This window comes from Symsagittifera roscoffensis, chromosome 8, assembly GCF_963678635.1.
Source record: "Symsagittifera roscoffensis chromosome 8, txSymRosc1.1, whole genome shotgun sequence".
Taxonomy (NCBI): domain Eukaryota; kingdom Metazoa; phylum Xenacoelomorpha; order Acoela; family Convolutidae; genus Symsagittifera; species Symsagittifera roscoffensis.
The window spans coordinates 13,748,233-13,768,357 of NC_087069.1; the positions used below are offsets into that span (position 1 = coordinate 13,748,233).

The 20,125-nt window shown below is 35.8% G+C and overlaps 1 protein-coding gene across 2 annotated transcripts in view; it reads left to right on the forward strand.

Annotated features, from left to right (window-relative positions):
- The window catches only part of LOC134853404 (uncharacterized protein DDB_G0283357-like), an 88,165-nt gene extending 68,823 nt beyond the window's left edge, over positions 1-19,342 (forward strand). For both annotated transcript variants that reach the window (XM_063869399.1, XM_063869400.1), the window contains exons 12-21: positions 3,147-3,323; positions 7,558-7,906; positions 8,950-9,083; positions 9,802-9,980; positions 11,018-11,189; positions 13,148-13,462; positions 13,808-14,052; positions 14,428-14,623; positions 17,399-18,453; positions 18,945-19,342. In XM_063869399.1, the coding sequence (XP_063725469.1) occupies positions 3,147-3,323; positions 7,558-7,906; positions 8,950-9,083; positions 9,802-9,980; positions 11,018-11,189; positions 13,148-13,462; positions 13,808-14,052; positions 14,428-14,623; positions 17,399-18,453; positions 18,945-18,975 (2,853 nt within the window). In that variant the 3' untranslated portion in view covers positions 18,976-19,342. The remainder of the gene's footprint in view (positions 1-3,146; positions 3,324-7,557; positions 7,907-8,949; positions 9,084-9,801; positions 9,981-11,017; positions 11,190-13,147; positions 13,463-13,807; positions 14,053-14,427; positions 14,624-17,398; positions 18,454-18,944) is intronic.
- Positions 19,343-20,125: the final 783 nt, after the last annotated feature.

A 20,125-nucleotide genomic window follows, 5' to 3' on the forward strand; every position in this document is an offset into this window, starting at 1 on the left:
TTACGTAGCGACTTGTGAAGATACTTATTCATATCATCCGAATGGCTTTTTTGTCCTGAGCTAGAATTTAAAAATGTTTCAGCTGTGATTGTTTTTTGTTACATTATAGGGGTTCAAATTTGGGATGTCTAACGTGCGATATTGCGCTATTAGCGCGTTAGCGGAGATTTAATCCGTTTTAGAATTCTTTCCAATTAAGGCATATCATTTGGGACAATTTGATACTTAGCTATAATCCAAAGAAATCGCTTTGTACTTCGGGGATGGTTTTCAAAATTTTCAAAAAAAACTGAAAAAATTTTCATTTTTTTTAAAAGTTATATCTATTGTTTGAAAAAGGACTTAACTCCATAGACGTTAAAGGGCGGAACTTTCATGGCTTTGTCCAGATACGATCATTCCTGTTTCAAAGGGGAGCAGTGGTGAAGTGGTTACGTCTCTGCCTCTCAATCGAAAGGTCGGATGTTCGAGGCCCACCGTGCTCGTTGCTTGAGAGTGAGGCAACATTACCCAGCCCAGAAAAAATAACCTAAAAAATTGCATGTAGTTCTTAAGCAGGGGCACAACAGCGGTCCGCCGTGATTAGCTGTACAGCTCGTATGTTGGTCCTATCTCTCGTGGATAATTGATCTTAATATAAAATTAGAGAGTAAACTTTTGTGCAAAGTTTTTTCCGTACTAAGCTGAATTTTGAAAGTTTTTTTTGCGCCTATGTTTGTTTTTGTGACGTACTTATGGGATTCGAAAATTCTCAATTTGGGACAATTAACGCGCGATATATTTCGTGTTTTTAACGAGTGAGCGGAGATTTAATCCGTGGCAGAAATCGATCCAAATTGAAAGGCTGCAAGCTTTTTTTTCGTATGTTGAATGTATCTCTGTTCTCTGCAGAACTTATGGAGGAAGATTTTTGAGAAAGTCTGGAAAAAATCCAAACTTCTGAAAAAAGTTTCGTGAATCAAAAAGTTTCTCGTAGTCGTTATAGGCGTGTCAATATATTCATGGCAGAGCCCTGGTACAAGCAGTCTTGACTTTTGGCCTCGGAGCGTTTGTACGTATAAGGCTTTGTTTTCAAAACCAGTCAAAAATTGACATATTCAATCAGTCAAAGTTTGCGTTGATCGTTGTGGGATCTTATTCATATAGTTGCAGGTTTCTGCTCTAATAAACAGAATTGCCTATAGACTCGAATATAGGGTTGTGAATGTATTGGTGACTCAAGCTTTCAGATTTTTGTACGGATAATTTTGCAAATCTAAACCGAATTTTTGTAATTTTCAAAGATTTCGGAACCTTTTGTGTTGTTTGTTAATCTGCCCGTGACTAGCCGTAATTTATAGGTTTTGAGGGATAAAGTACGTTCACGTATAGATATTCAAAATAGCTTTATTGTGATGAGTACGCTAGTTTTGTGTCCCGATCGAGCTATGGCGTAGCAGGGGCGGATCTAGGATTTTCTCGAGGGGGGCTGATTTTTTTTAGGTCGACCAAATTGCTTTTCTGAGCTTTCCCAAAGCACTACAAAGACCCTGTTTTGGCCAAAATTTCTGCTCCGCAGGCAAAATTTTGAAAATTCTGGGTCGGCAGGGGTTGGAATCCTTGAGGGGGGGGGGGGGGGGGGGGGTGTCCGCCCCTGTGGCGTAGTATGTTTTTCCCTATGAGGATAAATCATAGGAAACAACAAGTTCGGTATCAAATTAAAGCTCAAGTGTTTTTGATTTGGTCGGTTTCTTGTTCTTTTAAGTTCGAAGACAGTAGAATTCCAGTATTGGGAAAAACTGGAGTATTTTCGTTTTTATACTAATTATTGTTCTGTTCTCTAATAACTGTAGATGTGCTTTCAGCAACTGGCTCTTCTGAATTTTAAGCAATCGTTCTTTTTTTAAGCGGTAACGTTTATCCAACTGTCTGTTCTTTGTCAATTTTCCAGGTAAACTCAAATGACCCTCACCAAAAATATTGATTGAAATTAATACATAACTTGATCTTTTGGTAAGTCTAACATGGTTAAGGATCCCAGCGGAATAGAAAAAATGCCCGTAAGTTTTTTCGTATTGTTTGTTCTTTCTTAGCATTCTTTTCTATTCCGAAGAAAGCAATACTGAAGCACCTGAAATTATGATTTTTTTGAATTTATAAAATATGAATGCAAGTGTTTTGGCCTAAATTTTCTTCAGATTTTCCTCATTCTTGGCATATGTTTCATTTACATGGTTTGATTTGTCAAGATAGCTTTTATGAATCATAAGTGTAGGAAATTGACTAGATCGTACTAATACTTGTAATCTTTTGAAAGATATGTTGATGTTCTACAGTCAAATTTTTTAGGCTCAATTCTGAGTTACGTTTCTGTATCCCAAATGGCGAGCAGATATTTATCATGTTTAATTTTGTAAGATCTTGTATTCAGCCATGAGATGACGTGAACGAATTAAGAGAATAGAAAATTTGAAATGTCCGTGAAAGAAAATTGTTATTGCTTTTAAAAAATAACACGTTATGCGGCATCCTTTACCTTTTTTCGCAAAATTTGGAGATTCGATTTAGACTTAGTTTGGCGTTTTTCCCAAGTTTTTGAATATGCGTTTCGAGTCTTAGCAGCTTGAAATTTTTTCATGGTGTCAGCAAATCGCATATCCAGGAGGCTAATTATTTACTGTTCACTGAGTTATGGCTATCTTATTAGATCTCAACTCGCAAATTGCAGTTAGCAGGGGCCAGGGCTGGATCTAGAATTTTTTCGAGAGGGCGGATTTTCAAAATAAAACAAAATTTTGTCGACCTTTTTGAGGTCGACCAAATTGATTTTCCCCAAATCACTATAAAGACCCTTTTTTGACCTAATTTTTGAAGCCCATCTTTGGTGATCATTTAAATTGTGTAAGTTCATGAATCTCATTATGATATTGTATGCCAATTCAATTGCACTTTGAAATTATAGGGAACGTTTTTTGTTTAGAAATTCGGGTAAAATATGTTTACATTGAGAGCTAGAGAATTCCCATCGTGATGACGTAAAATAATGGATGATGTAAAATTTCAACAGATAAATATCTAATGTGAATTTTTTGCATGCAAGAAAGAGTGCAAATAACAACTTCGGTTACCTGACAAAGAGGGTTGTACTGCTTCTGTTTTTGTTCCAGGATCCAGCTGACTCAGCAATCCAAGCAATAAAGCGACCCTCTCTGCCTGCTCGTTACGCATCGGCGGCAATGGTGGCCACCAGCCAAACCAACATCAACAATGCGAATAGTCATAATAATAATAACAACAACAACAATCGCGAAGCAGGACGAGATTCCCACTCTAGTCTAAACGAGGTTGGTATTTAAGCATCATTGAGTAATTACAAGTATTAAATATTGTTTACACAAGTGAAGCGTAGTGTATTTTTACGATTTTTTTAAACAAGCGAAGCGTAGTGTATTATCACAAAGATTTTTTTCCAACCCAAGTCGCAAATAAAAGTTTCAATTTAATAATATTTAAGCTTAATTAAGCATAATTAATTTAATGGCATAGGTTGCTGCTTTATTTTTGGCTAATGTTAGTTCCTGTTAGAAAAAAAACATGTATTATGAAAAGATATGAGGTTTGTTGTTTTTCGTTCTTTTTTGCGACGCGCAGGAAATTTTGCCCGTTTTTTGGAAAGTTTTTTTTTCAAAAACTAACCTGCTGATTCTGAGGTTGATATATCATTTAAACAAACATGGTGCTTAGAGATTTCCTGCGTTATCTGTTTTACCCTGTTATTTTTTTTAGAAAAGCTGATATAGACTTCGGAAAAATTCTTGCTTTAATTTTTACCGTTTTTTGAGACGTTTTGTTCGAGAAAACTACTAGCTAAATCATATATTAAGGTTTCAATGTAAAAAATCAAGGTGCGGGAGTTTTCAATCTAAAATTATTGGTGTGGAAAGGAGAGGCTAAAATGAGCCAGGAATTGTGGACTTGCTGGATTTTTTGAAGTCCTTGAGGAAGTGTTAGAATCCGGTCTTATCCCTTCCGACTGGAGCGAAAGTGAAACTGTTAGAATGTGGATTATACAGAGGCATCAGATTACTGGAACTTGCTTTTAAAATTTTCGAAAGAGTACCAGAAACACGTCTGAGACAATTAATAAAAATAGTTTTTCTTATTGGACAATTGAAAGAGCTATTTGCGGAAAAGAAAAATCCATGCATCACATAATTGTTGATTGCGTCAATGCCTTCGACGGTGTTCCCAGGGAGCTGATCCCCTAGGCTCTAAGACACCAGAGAGTTACTGAAAATCGGGTACGACTAAACATGTGTTTGTACACCGAGTTGAAAACCAGAGTTCGCCGGCCTCAAGGATGCAGTGATTACTTTGAAATTAAAGTAGGCTTGCATCAGGGATCGGCACTTAGCCTATTGTTATTTATACTACTAATGGAAGAGGCTACAAGAAACGGCCATTCTATGGCACCATGGGATATGCTATATGCAGTTGAACTTGTTACCTGCTGAAACAGAATCCCAGCCTATTGAAAAGTTTATTAATTGGAACAAGGCTTTGCAATAACGCGGTTTAAAAATCAAAGTGGATAAAGTAAAGCTTTGGATTCCAGGGCAGAAATATGTCGCAAAAACCAGAAAATATAAATGCGCTTGTTGCTTAAAGGGAGTCGGCGCAAATTCATAACTCTGCGATTCTTGTAATCAATGGGTGCATGAAAGTTGCAGTGGTCTGAGAAAAATACCTCAAAATAATACTAATTATATTTGTCCAAGATGCAATAATCCTTCTAATTTTTGCTCAAATCAGAATGCTACTCCACGGATCAATCAATTTGAAACCCTGAGTCCTCTCAAAGAGTTCTGCTTTCTGGGTGATATGATTTCTGATGAAAGTGACGCAATAAGTGCATCATAGGGCAGAATAGCAGCTTTCTGGAAACAATTGAGGTAATTTGCGCCTCTGCTGCTGAATAAAGGTGTTGATTTGGTTACAAAGTGTCTGATGTACTGATCTGAAACCTGGCTGCAGACCAAGGCAGTATCCAGCTCTTTTAAGAGTGCAGATATGAAAGCTCAGGATTACAGGAGTCAGAGTTACAAACGAAGCCGTAATGAAAATGACAGGTATTGTTGATCTGGATAAGCTACAAGAGAAAATTTCTATACGCTCAAAACAACAGATACAGGGAAAAGACCAGCAGGAATGCCTGAAAAACGCTAGATCGGTTGTGTTAAACGAGACCTGAATACTTTGGGCCTCAAATTCACAATCGATTAGCGTGGAAAAACGTGCTATTCTCGATTAAATAGCTTGAATGCCCTCATCTGAACCATTGCTTACGCACTCTCCGAAGTTCCAACTCTGCCACAATATAAAAGTGGACAATAAATGCATTATCATTATTAATAGTAGAAGTAGTATCCCCATTCTTAACTATAATGAAATTTATGGATTCAGGAAAAGACACATTTTTGAATTTTTGATTGATTTTTGGAATCTCTTTCACTTTTTCTGAAAATTACTTGGCTAAATTTGAGATAAAGACTTCATTTTTCTTCTTTAAATAAGCAGTTAATCCCCTATTGAAGCAGAGAAACACTAGGGTTTTGTGTAAAACCAATTTTTTTTTGGAATTTTCAAAATTATGCATTTTCGTTTCTATACAAAACTTCATTAAAATTATTAGAACAAAGATCCAGCATTAGCTGGGCTACTAGTTTACTTTCAAGCGACGTGGCGCAGATGCGAGGACGCAAGACTCCTAATGAACAGGTCGGATTTTCAAATTCGGAACATTGAATTAGTTTTATTTTGGTCTATTTCTGCTGCATACTATTGGCAATGTGATAGAAACTGTAGCTGCTTTTTTGCAGTTACCAGCGGTCGTAGAGCAGATGTGAAAAGGTGATAATCTTTATCTGGATAATAGTTTTTTTCATGGTGTGTTTCAATCTACATATTTCACGATGTTTACCTGTTTGAGCTCTTTTTTGCTTTTGACCGATATTTTTGAATTTTTTTCGTTCTCGAAAACAGAAATACCAAGTCTGAGATTTTTGTCTCAATGAATAGAATGGATATGAAAAGTTTTCCTTCATAAGCGCCTACGCTCAAACTTTTAACTCAGAAGATTATGGCCCTCGGAATAGTCAAATTTTGGTTTTTTCACTGTTTTTTGAATCTTATTTTAACTGTAGTCGAAAACAAACCTGAGATTTTTTTGGGGGTTGAATTTGGAAATAACGGATAATGAGAAGTTCCATGCATTAGTGGCCATTCAGCTTAACGCAAAAAATTATCATCCTCGATAAGTCATTTTTTTGATTTTAAGAATTTTTTATCTAATTTTTGACTTTTACCGAAAAATACCTTCATTTATCTGAGATTTTGGGTTCAATTCAAAAAACTGGTTGTGAGAAGCTCGTTGCATAGGCGACTAGGCGCAAAGTTTTTTGACACAAATTATGGCTTTCGGAAAAGTCAAACTTTTTGTTGTTTTTTTTTAAACTTTTTCACTTGCCAAACCTGGGTTTTTGGGTCCAATCAAAATTACAGGTTGTGCGAATTTCTGCTTTATGAGCGGCTACGCTCAGTTGTTTGAAAACAAAAAACCTTTGATTCTCAGAAATGTCAACTTTCTGATTTGTTGGCCGTTTTTTGGACTTTTCTCGATAAATATCCTGCCAAATCTGATATCATAGGTTTAATCGACTTAGGTTGTTGGAAGCTTGCCTTGGTAGTTTGCTTTTTTATATACTCGAAATCTCTTGTGCCAATTCTCAAGTTGAGTTTTCAACCGAGAAACCCGATTTTTGGAATTTGATCTACCTTACAGGCCACGACCTGCTTTTAGCAGAGAAATGTTTTTGGACTTTGACCGTTTTATAGAAACTTTTCAGAATTTTTTTAAAAACTACCCTATCAAGTCTGAGATAAAACTTTTAAGCTAAAAAAGCGGTTGCGCGAAGTTTTTTTCGCCGAAGTGGCTACTCCTTAATTTTTTTAAAGGGAAAGGTTATGTCTTAAAATTTTCACACACTTCTCACTTATTTTTAAGAGAAACAACAGAATTTTGCGCTAAGCACAATTTTGAAATAAAGCATTTTGTCTTGCATCAGTTTAACAAAATTTAAAAAATACCAATTACGTACCTGTTGCTCTAGCTGGGCCCTAGTTGTCTTTCATCGAGACATACGAAAGTTATGGTTTACCTAATTCTTTTCAACATTTTTCAATTTTCTATGATTTTCTTCTATCGCAGGTGGTGCGAAGCTCCGCTTTGCCTCTGTGTTTTATCTTGGCTTTGACAAGTAAATTGGTTGCCGTAGCCTTAGATTAACCTTCATAATTGTTAAATGTGGATAATGCATCCGATGATAGATGTCGCAAAACTAAAAAATATTAGTTTAACTGTGCTTTAAAAACCCTGATAATATGTACCGAAGAATGTTCCGAGTATGTTCCGAGTTTAATGTTCAATCATTCTACTTCATATATGCTTTGTAATGATGATGTTACTTTTTGGACACTACTTTTTCTGTACTTGAGTTTCGAAACTGATCATGCATTTAGGTTGGCATGAGTCATCTATCAAATAGTGAGCTGTCAATCAACTCTTCGAGTGGCTTCAGTGACTCAGGCTACAATATCGGACCTGGATATCACAATAACAACAACAGTCACAGAAACAGTGGCGGATATTATTACAGCAACCATCATAAACTGTACACGAATAACAGTCCCCTACATAAGAAGTCACTCCAGAATAGTGCATGTTCAGTGGGGGGTAATAGGCACGGAGGAGGGGGAGGGGGAGGAGGAAGTGGTGGGGGTAGTAGACACAGTGGCACTGGGTGGAGTTTGCAGACTGGGGATACTAACTCGTTCAGCGAAGATTCTTCGAGTTTCTCCATGCTCTCAGGTGAGTTCGAGTGAAAAACTTGGCGACTTTTTAAAAATTTATAAAGCGTTCAGAATTTAAACTGCAGGCACTTTGTTATGAGAAAAATATTTTGATAACCGTTGACTCTTTTGATCGGATAAATTTGAAGTTCTTCTTTATATTTATGTCCATTTTTTTGGAATCAAGCTTTTCTTTTCATTCACATCGCAAAAAAGGTGCTTTGATGAAACTGCAAAAAGGTGCTCTTGTCTTAAAAATCTCACAAATTTTTTGTTCACTTCTTTTAACAAGTCATTTTTTGGTGGTGATAATGATGATTTTTGGTAGGAATTGCCGTTTAATCCTAGAAGGTTATCGCTTCACGGCTGATATTGCCATGTAATGTGCACATATTTAACACGACAGCTGTAATCAAAATACCACTAAGCGCTCAAACGTGTGACATGTTATCTCAAGTCGCGAAGTGCGGTTTTGCTGATATTTTAAATCGATTGAAACTGAACTTGCTGTGTTAATTGTTGTGGTCAAAACAATTGATTTGAAACTATAATGAAAATAGAAGTGCAATAAAGTTTGATTTTCTAATTCTAAATGATCAAAAGATCGTTTTTAGACAACTGATGGTGTAAATCAGGATTCAATGTATTCTGAATAATATATTAAAACGTATTTAGAAGATATCTTAAATTTAAAATAGAAAAGTTTCCATTGTTTGTTATTATCTGTTGACCATTCCCATCTATATCAAATTTGCTTCCAAGAAGTGCATATCCAAATGCTAGCAGAAGATTCGAAGTTCTTTTAAATTTATTTGACTGGGTTTTCATAAGAATAATGAGAGGATTTTGCACCTTTTCTATAATCCTAGTTGTCATGACAGCTGATAGTGTCCTTAGTTCTGCAGTTCGTCTTGAGCCAATTTTAATCTTTCATTTACCACAATAACACTTCATTGAGATAGGCTCTCGTTAGTTGAATATTACACAGCGCGTGTTGATGATACTTAGCATCATAATCATAACTAAGTTATCATTTATTAATTTATTTTGATGGTATGACAGGAACAAGTGATCTGGGTCCCTCTATGGAGACTCTACAGGACTTGGTTGTGGCATTCAGTGCACAGCGGGACACTCTTCTGGACAAACTGAGAGACAAGTTGGACGAACTCAAAGAAGTCTGCATGCAGGAGAGCGTGAGTTCATTTTTTTGAATTTTTAAGTTTTGTTGCACTCGCAGAGTGGGAAGTAACTATTGGCCCATGGCAGCGGCGGATCTCAGGGATTCGACCACCTGCCGACCCAAAGGGTCCCCCCTTTGTACTATTTTGAGATATTCATTTTTGGTGACGGAAGCTAAAATTTTTCTTAAGGCGCCTTTGGCGCCAATATATTTTAATTTTGAGGTGGGGAGCGTAAAAATTTTCCAAAAAGTGTCTAAAACGCCTTTTTTGGCCTGTTTTTTCAAAATTTTGCCTGCGGCGCAGACATTTTGGCCAAAACAGTGTATTTGTAGTGCTTTAGGAGAGCTCAGAAAATCAGTTTGGTCGACCTAAAAAAAGTTTTCGTTTTGAACTCTTTTTTTTTAAAGTTACAATAACTAGATTACAGTGGGCGGGTTATTATGTGCTACTTGTACAGCAACCAGATATTCTTGCTGTTCAGGCAACTTATCGAACTCGGTTATACTTGCCCTAAATAGATTTTGGCTTACTTTATTTAACTATTTAATACGTAATAGTTTCCGGTATAGCCACCATTGACTGAATAAAAAAAAACAGGAAAAGGAGTATGCCAATTTGGCTAATTTGAGAACTTAAGTAAAAGAAATTATACTTCAAACTTTTGGTTTTTTACAATGTACGTCTATAACTATGTATGTGCATACTGATCTTCTTCTATTATCTTCTACAGGAGATCACAGGCGTAGTTCCCAAAGAGTATCCAGTCAGTCCCGGCAACACTCCCCCTCAGCCCCGCAAGAGAGTGGGCACTAGATTCCAGCTGCCAGAGAGTGTCCTCATGTCAGTGCATAATTTGGGTCAAGTAGGAGCTTACAAGGCCAAACTGGGCATGGGAACAGCAGAGGAAAGGTAAAAACTTCATTTCTCTCAGTGATGTGCATATAAATGAAAAAATGAATTTTGAGTCAAATCTTAGTTTATTTAAATTCTCACATTCAATTTGTTTTCGATTTGTGAATTTTGGCTCTCTTTGACCCAAAGATTGAGTGTTCAGATCGGTTTTGTTTTTTTAAACAATTTTTTTGTTTCGTTTTTCTAGTCATTTTTCTACAAAAAACTGTTTTCCAATTGGCATCTTTTACCCTGATTGCCGAACATGTCTAAGTTCTATTTTTTTTCGTTCAGATCTTTATCACACCAAGCAGAAAAAGCGACACTAATTTGGAAAACCTTTTTTGTATTTTTCTTGTTACCAACTATTCTTGTTTTTTTTTAAATGAAAATGATCGGAACGTTCTGTGCTACTTGCACAGTAGCTGGCTATCCTTGTTAACATATGTCTTTGGTTTTGTCGAAAAAGCATCAGTTGTGTGTGTTCTTGTTTAAGTACTAGGCTATAATAAGCAGGCTTACGTGACTTGTATATTACACCACCTCAGTTTCAGTTTTTACATCGGCTAGATTAGAATTGCAGATGATTTTTTCTATTTCTCAATATACAAGAGACAACTTGTTTTTATTTAATTAAGTGTTAAACGGATATGATTTGTAATCATGGATGAGAAGAGGTTCTCTGTGAGCTTTTTAAAATTCTTTTGTTGGGTCTTTACTTAGATCGATGCTAATTTGATGTTTTCTTTCTCAATTTGTTTCGATGCTTAGGGTCGGAGCAGTTAATTTAGGGTTTTTGGATAGTTATTGCTCCTTAGTAGATATTCATCATTGGACTTTATTGATTTTCTTCATGGAATTTATAAATTTGGATCGAACGTTGTAATGCCTTCTGGAATATTGAAAAAATATATATTAATTTTCTCTGTTTGTTATGTTTTGAGTAGACCGGAAGCACTTGAATTTCTCCTTTGAATTTGTAAACTTGGATATAACTTTGTACTGCCTACTGGTTTATAAAATAAATCCTAATTTCCTCACTTTGTTCTGATTAGGCTGGAAGCACTTAAGAGACAGAGGAGTGACCTGCAGGCGGAGGTGGAGTTGAAGGCGCAGATAGTGGAGGCTGAGAAGAGACTGTTGAGTGAACAGGGGGCCAGTGGGAGGAAGGTCAGACGAGGTCAGAGGAAGGAGCGCAAACAGAACATTGCCAAGATGGAGACTCAGGTAAGGTGACCTTGAATTTATAAGCGAGACTTTTTAAATTAATTTTTAAGTTGTATGCTTATTATGGACTTGGTTTAAAGGCATTTTTTTTTCAAAATCAGATTACAGACCTTATGATTTGCTACGGAATTTATTTAGCGTTCTTTTTAAGAGAGGATGAACGTAGTTCAAACTTTTATGCAGGTCGCGATGCTTTTAATTTTTTTTCAGGAAAAGTCTTTAAAAATTTGTTCAGTCTTAAATTTTCTTTTCGGCGTTCGGCTTTTGATTTCTTTTTAAGTTCAATTCAAAGTTCGCTTCATTTCCATTGTTAAAAGGGAGGCAAACTCCACTATCGAACAGCAAAAGTGTAAAGGCCACGAAAAACGTGATCGTTTTCTAGTTTTGAAGATGGAATTTACTTTTCAGATTTCCCAGCGAAAAGAAGTTCATCTATTGATCCAGTTTTCTCAAATTGGGTCATTTTTATCGAAAAAGTGCGAATTATAAATTGTTCTAGAAATTCAATGAGCTTTTTTTAGGGCTGTTTTAGGGCTTTTTTTCATTGCAAATCGAAATGGTGAAATATGGCCCTTCTTAGCCAAATTGCTTCAACCAATTCATTTTCGGTTAAATCAGTTTAATTAACCAATTTTTAAAACCAATTGTTAAATGAATGATAATATTGAACATCCTTGATCTGAATTTTTAAAACGAGACATTATTAGTCGTATGCTTGTTATGGACTTCTTTAAAAGGTATTTTTGTCAAAGGCAGAATACGGGCCTAGTGGAGTCTCTCATAGGCGAAGGACCGATGGGGCAAAAACGAAAATCAGCCAATCAGATTTCAGTGTTCCAAAGTTTGGAACGTAATCATGAAAATTTCAAAGAAGTTAAACGTTTCCAAGGACTTAATACTAGTATTGGCCGAATATAAAAACGGCAGAACCATGCAATTTTTTAAAATGGTCATTGACCGCAGGCGAGTTCAAGGGTATATGAAAATATGTTTCAAGGGGTTCGTTATAAAAGAAGCAAAATATTGCTTCATTTAATTCCTTTTAGTTGAACCGCAATTGTGTCATTTTAACAACTGACTTTCGACTTTTTTGTTTTTGGTCCTCCGTCCATGAGTTTTTCGACCATTCGGTCCTTCGCCTATGAGAATAGCCCCCTACAAACCTAATTGCTTTCTGAGAAATCGGTGACAGCTTCTTTTCATGATCGATCTATCAATCGTCATCGAATTTCAAGTATTTTTTGCAGATTATTTATGCTAAACTGTCAAAGAGCATGTAAGGTTTAACAGCTGAATTTTGCCATAGGTCATTTAGAAAATTTGTCAAAGCTGTGGCAGCACTATTAAATGAATTGCCAGAGAAAGTTACGAATTTTTTCTGTTACACGGTCCAAAAATACCAACTGGTTAAATGAGCTTCTGTTTCTAACAATAATTGAGATACTGCTCGAATGAATCTTAAATGACCAGATTTGAGCATTATGATACGCTCGAATAATTTTGCTCGAACGAAGCTTAAATGACCAGATGTGAGCATTATGATACGCTCGAATAATTTTGCTCGAATGAATCTGAAATGACCAGTTTTGAGCATCATAATATGATTTTGAAAATTGAAAAAAGATCAGTGTTGGATCGTATAGCACCTTTAGTCCTGTTCTGCTTAAACGATCAATACTTTTTGGGATAAATCTACGTGTAAATTAATGATGATGCAGGGGAATATGTCACTACCTTTATAGTTTTTCCAAAATTTGAGTAATCTTCATTAATAAATTGACTTTTCATTTATTTAGGACATGTGATGTTGTGGTTAGAAGAATGCTTTTTTGGTACGGAAGGAGTTGTTACAAAACCAATGGAAAAAACGTCGAGCAATCAGAGCTCATGATCATTAGTCTTTCCAGAGTTTTTCGAAAAAGCAAAAATACCAATTAAGTGAAATGAATTTGTTTCAGCTGCGAGACATGAAGTTCAAACTAGTTCAACTAAAACGAGACATCGACAACTTCTCAATCGAAACAAACAACAATTCTCACCTTCACAACAACATCGCCACCGACCCCTCCCACCGACTACGCGGTGGAGACACCCTCCGTCACTACGAACTGTCAACAACAACAACAACAACATTGATGGGAAGTGTGAATAGAAATAGAGCACATAGTCTGACAGATAGACTGAGGAATCATATAGGCGTGTCGGCTCAGAGTACAGACGCGTTAAATACTCCAACTCCGACGAATAGTGGGATGTATTCTAATCATAGTCAGGTAAGAAGGGAAAATAAGTATGTTATAGGCAGCAATCAGTTTAATGAAGAAAGAAAGAATTTGCAATTAGTTTTATGGAAATTCTGTTTTTACTGGTGATATTTAAGCTCACTAAAGGGATTAAAAGGGTAATTAAAAAAAAATTGGAGAGAGATGTTTTCGTTTCAGTTTTTTGCTAAAAAAAGTTTTGGCTCCAAGTTTTTCTCTTAATTTAAGCTTCAACAGATTTGTGTATGATTCTATTCGGCTAGAATGCCCATGAAACTATGTTTATTGTTTCAAGTATTTTGTTTCAATTAGTTAAATTTTATTTTGAAGTTTTATCTGAAGATTGTTATTTTTCAGATTCCCCTTTCATACACGCCTGTCAACAACAACCCCCACCCGACATCTATCTCTAGAGACATCGTCAAGTCCAGTCCCAGCACCCCACTGGTTCTTTCAAGACATAACCCCCTCCACCTCAGCACCACGTGGGGAACTAATGGGGGAGGGGGAGGGGGAGGAGAAGGAGAGGAACATGACTTCTCTTCCACGGGGGTGTCGGAGAGGGATTTAGATGCGACTCCGACAGCCTTAATGATGATCAAGTTGGTTGTTGCTGTTGTTTGCTGATTTGTAGCGTTTCGGAATTCTTTTAAAAATCGAAACAAAATTATCCCAGATAAATCATCACAGTGAACTTATCCAGTCGCAAATTTTACGGACGAAAGTATACCAGCCATAATTGAGTTAATTTGCCAAAAAATGTCAATGATTAAAGAGTCTGGTCATTTGAAGATTGTTAAAATGAAAATCAAATGTTGAAAACTTCTTAATATCGAAAGGAGACAATATTTTTATATCTACACTTTTTTCCTTTTTTAGTTCCTTATTTTTTTAAAATTTTATGTATAAGACAAGTTCTGATGCTAATGAATGATTAAAAAACTTCTGGTTCGACCTCGTACTGTCTTCAATTTCAGTCGCAACAGTGCCACAACCACTCTACCCCGAACCCCCCAGTCTTCCAGTAGTAGGGGGTCTATCCTCCCTTCTCCCTCTGGCGCCAACCCCTTCTACTCTCGCCCACCAGAGTACAACAATCTCTATGGGGGGTACACCCCCTCTGAGGGGAATGAGGATGATGGAGAGGGATATGTGCCCAAGACTGCTTACCAGGTCAGCTTGGATATTTTGTAGTGCCTGGATATATTTTTATTAAGACTCAGTGATGATTCAGTCTAAATTGTCTGTAGGTTGCCTTTATTTAGTTCAGAATTGAATTTAATTTGCGAATAATTGGTTACGATTTAAACAATTCTGGTATGAATTTACCTCAATTTTCATTTCTACATATGGTTTAATATTTATGTGATCAACGTTTGTGATGTTTTTTTTTCAAAAAAACGACTTCAATTCACTGGACTAAAACGTTTCAATCTTTATTTGACCTCTCTGAGCTAAATTGTTCTGACAATGTTTTTAATCTCTATTATTTGCGATAATGTAGTCAATGACCAATTGAGCTATCTCTCTCCCCCCCCCCCAAGCAAAAACGGTAAACCGCTACAAAAAACATCAGTAAAAGCAAGTAGATAGTTGATGTGTTCGTAGCACGCAATCAATTGACCCTCTGAAGTTTATTTTATGTAAGTATCGAGAAAAGTATTGCGAAATTTCGTTTGGGCGAGCATTGCCTCATCGAGGTATGCGACTTACCAGGTTGATGCCTTCTAGCCTTCTATCTGAATATCAAACACAGTTCTCCGCAGCACCTTAATATTGTAAGCAAAACATTTTTCCTCCTTTGAGGACAGAAAAATGTCGCTGTTCATGCCTCAGTTTATTGAGTCTTTTTCACTCTGGTTGTATTTTTTGAGCTTTTTTTATATTGAAAATTTGGAGTTCCACATTCGTTGGAAAATCTTTTCTATGATTTCATGGGGGGGGGGGGAGAGATTGCTCAATTGATCCGACGTTCCTATTGGCTGAACCACTATTGCACAAAACCGAAGTCATTATGAACAGAAAATGAATTATACCAGCCCAGAAAAGTTTTGCTGTATAATTCGTGCAAATATGGGAAAAAATTTTTTTTTCATTTTTAGATGAATTGGTATTTTGGGAATTTTTTAGATGAATTTTTGGAATTGGTCTTAGATTTTTTAAATTTTCAAACTTTCGAAATCACGCGACTTCGATTTCGAAAGTTTGAAAATTCATGTATATGCCTATGTCGAAAGTTTGAAAATTCATGTATATGCCTATGTTTTACTCGGCCAATATCAATTTTAGTGGCTTGAATTTATTCGATTTCTTCGAAATTTTTTAAGAGTCGATGAACGTAATTCAGACTCTTATATAGGTCGTGTTGATTTTTTTTACAGGAAAAGTCTTAAAGTTTGTGTAGGCTTAATTTTACTTTTCGCGGTTTGAGTTTGTTAATTTGTTAAAAGAAAGGCAAAGTCCACTATCGAACAGCGAAATTGTAAAGGTCACACAATTGGTGATCTATTTCTAGTTTCGAAAGTGGAATTTAATTTAAGATTTCCAGCGAAATAAGTTAAGCAAACGTAAATTGTTTTAGAAATTCAAGGAACTTTAAGGGCATCTATTTTTCTGTTCACTTGCATTCAGACTATTTTCCATAAATCCGTGGTCAACAAATCAATTCTTAAGTTGGCTATGTTTTGAGATTTGTGATTACTCAATTCTGATTGGCTGAAAAGAAATTACATTATTTGGTTTCTCATTCATGAGGGAGAGAGACGCCACCATCAAAAATGAATAATTTGAGAGATGAAGTGCATGAACTTAATGAGGGTTTCTTGATAGGATATTGCGAGCCTGTAAGTAAATAAACTGATTTTAGTTTTCTTTTTGAAATCATCATTGTTGCTTTTGTCTGATTTTGACCTCAGTTTTAGAGCTCTCGCCATTTAAAAGTAAAAGAATGAAGTGATTGTCACTCATTTATGTTTTGATGACTTCGTCTGTTTGTTTGTTTGTTTTTCAAGTAAAGGCCGTAAAAATTGTTCAAGCTCAAATTTGACTTTTGGCGCTTCAACTTTTGAATTAGTTTTGAGTTCACTCCATTTTCTTTGTTAAAAGGAATACAAGCTCCTTTATTGAATAGAAAAACCAAAAAAGTGATTGGCTTTTTTCCAAAAATGGACTTTAATTTTCTTATTTACAGGGAAATAAAAAAATGGCCTATTGATCCAGTTTTTATAAAATTCATAAACATCTTGAAATTCATAGATCTTTTGCGTGATATACTTTTTTCTTTGAAGATCGGAAGTTGAAAAATGCTCAACAAATTTGAATCATTTTTTGTCGCCTTGCTGAATTTGTTACACTTTTCCAACCATCTGTATGCTTACACTATCGAGCGCAGTGTCTTAGTACGCGCTTACTTCTTTTCCAACCTAACTTGCAAATAAAACTGCTCATTTGGTGGCACTTTTGCTATAATCTGTAGCATTGGAATTTTCATAGCATCTGATCTCTGCTTGATTTGTGGCTAGTGTGTGTTGAGAATTGAGAACCTGTGGTCGGTGGTTTGAACTAAATTCAGGTTTATTTCTATTTTTTCTTATTTCACTTTATAGAGCTGATTTTTGTCGTTTTTCTAGTGTTTGTATTCAATTTTGCGCTGATTTTAAAAATAAATCTGCAACTTGATGATCTGCGTTTTCGACAAAAAGTTGACAAGGGATTTCAATAGAAATTTTCTTCAGCAAAATTTGTCTTTAAAACAGGGCAATGCAAACCAGACGCAGAGCTCTTAACTTACTGTATTTTTACTGAACGAGTCAATTAGGGTTGTAGAAGAAAATGACATAACTTTTGCTAAATAAAACATTATTGTTAATATCCACTTTTGTTGCTTTTAGAGTGGCCCATTTTTGTAATATCTCTGATACAATGAGAATTGTTTTGGTATTTGAATAGGTGACGGACTACCGAAGCCGAAGATACCCGACTTACTCTTCGATGCGACTGAAACATAAATCAAACGACGACCTTCTCTCATCTTCAAGATCATCATACGCATCCACGTCCTACACCACAACTGGCGACAACAGCAACAATTGGCGACAACCCACATCAAGTGTCAGTTTACAAATGGGAGCAAGTACTCACAGAAATTACCCAACTTCGAGGATAGATTTGAATCTAAATGCGTCGACCTGTAGTATCCCGTCACCAGGAATAGTTTCGGGTTCAAATCAGCTACAAGCAATGTCAAGTGCCAGTTTAAGTTCAAACATATCAACCAGCAGGGCGGTCGAACATTCAGCATCATCAACATCATCAATCGCAAGTCAGACGCAACTGTTTAGGCGATCGAATCCAGCGGACTCCTCCATTCAGACCCCGAACTTATTTTTCCCAACTGGAGGTCCGACCGTCCGGGAATCATCCAAAAAGTACTATGCCATGCCTTATAATACAACATATAATAGTAATAATGCTTCTATCAGAAATGGTTCTACCGAACACTTTGTTGCTAAAACTACAGGAGGAAATTTACATACGACGTTTAACGAGTCCAATCAGTTTTCAATGCCCTACAGTTCTTCAGATTTTGAATATTCACCGAGTAAAGTGACAGCTACAACAGTTTTTCACAACACGAACTCGTATGCTATGAGTGGTAATATCAGTCAACGACAAGAATTGAATCTCAGTCACGACGAAATGTTCCCCCAATCTTTAAGTTTAACTTCACTTCAAACTGGAATAAACACGACTCAGGAGCACCGAGAAACGAGTATGACTCACTCTAAGTCGGATTTCGACCACGCTGAAAAAATATCACCCGGTTCACCGCAAATTTTTTATCAAAGCCCAGTCCATAAATTGAAGGCTAAGTTAGCACAAAATGGACAGATGGTTCAAGGGTCAAATTACCCCCTGGGGTTTGGGGGTGAAAGGAATATTGGAATGGAGAGGTCAAATGAGGCTTACGTAGTGTCAGAAGTAACCTATTCAGAACGTAGTGGGTTAGTCGAATTGAAAATTGAATTCATTTAGAATGGCATTGACAAAAACGGTACCAATGATACCAAACAGGTCATCAGAGCTTTTCTGGTGGTACGTTTTAGACCTGGTGAATATATACAGAGAAATAGATACGTTGGCTAAAAAATTCGCGCATTGTTTTATTGACCATTATAATGTCAAAATATACATTAAAGAACTTGATCGAAGTTCGTTTATAAAGACAAGAAAATACATTGAAGAGTTAATGTCTATCAAATATTCAGCTGGAATCTTGCGCTAAAAGATTATGTTAAACTGAAATAATTAAGTGCCAGTTTTGATACCTAAGGGCCGTGTTAGTTGGAAAGGTCTTATTTAGAATAACTTTTTAAGAGTATTGAACGTAGTGAGTACTCTTATATAGGTTTTGCTGATTTTTTTACAGGAAAAGTCTTAAAATTTGTTCACGCTAAATTTTGGTTTTTTAAAAATTACGATTGAATTATTTTAGTGATTCCACGCCTCTCTCTTTCCGACTGTAGCTGAACGTAGTCAAAAACCAACTCGATTGACCTGGAATGATTTAGGGCAGATGCGCTTCACGAGAGAAGAAACTGAAGAGAGGCTGTTCAACAGGCAAATTCCTAGAATTCATCAATTGTGTGGCCTTCAAAACTTTTTTCCGTATCAATTTTTATGCCAGCAAATAAATTACTCAAAACTTAATTTTCATTTCAACGATGCAATAAACTTGGCCCAAGTTTTACTTTTTGTTTCTTCAGTTTACTTTGAAACATGTAATTTAACCCGATATTTATTTTAAGTCTTTGATAAAAACTTGTTGACAAAAGTTAAAATTTCACCGAATTACATCATCTGCTTTTGGAGTGCTTTAGACATTCTTCTCAACTCTCGTCAAATTCAAATACTACAAATTTAAGCTACCCGGTTTGCTCGATCAATAAAGAGGTTTTTCAAATAATCAATGAGGTTGAAAAATGAGTGATCTAATTGATTTAAAGTTTTAAAAAATAGGTGATAATAATGCGGTGTAATTTACAATGTACTGTCAGTTTTGTGTCCTGCTTTGTAAACTCTATTTTTGTATCAAATCCTTATGAGTAGTTACATTCGCTCCCTTCTCGTGCATAAAGTTGAATAAATTATGACTAGTGGTTTCTAAAGTGGCGATAAATCTATTGAATATAAATTTTCGGTGTCCAATTTTTGTTTTAGACAATGTGAAATAAAATTTACATACATTTTATGTTTCACTGAAATATCTTTTACAGATCATAAAAAAATGTTGTCCTTCAGCAGTTAACATATAACTTGAGAACGAGAAGAAAGGAAAGGGCTCCACGATAATAAAAACAGAGGAAGACTTGTATTCAAATTTGAGCGCGGAAAATTTGAACAATAAAATGGTAGTTCGAAATAGATATTCTAAGCTTTTTTCAAAAAACGCTTGTGTTGTAGTTTTAGGCTGTGCTCCTTTTTTAAGCCTAAAAAATGTAGCACCCTAGAATGTTTCGAGTTTTTGCCGAACTGAGTTAATGATAAAAGGTGATATAAGAAGATCGAGTAAACAAAGTAATAGTTTAAATGAGTGGAAAGATAAATTTTGGGCTGATTGCCCTTGTCTGATTTCATTATTCTGTTGTCCTGTTAATGGAAATTAATTATAAATAA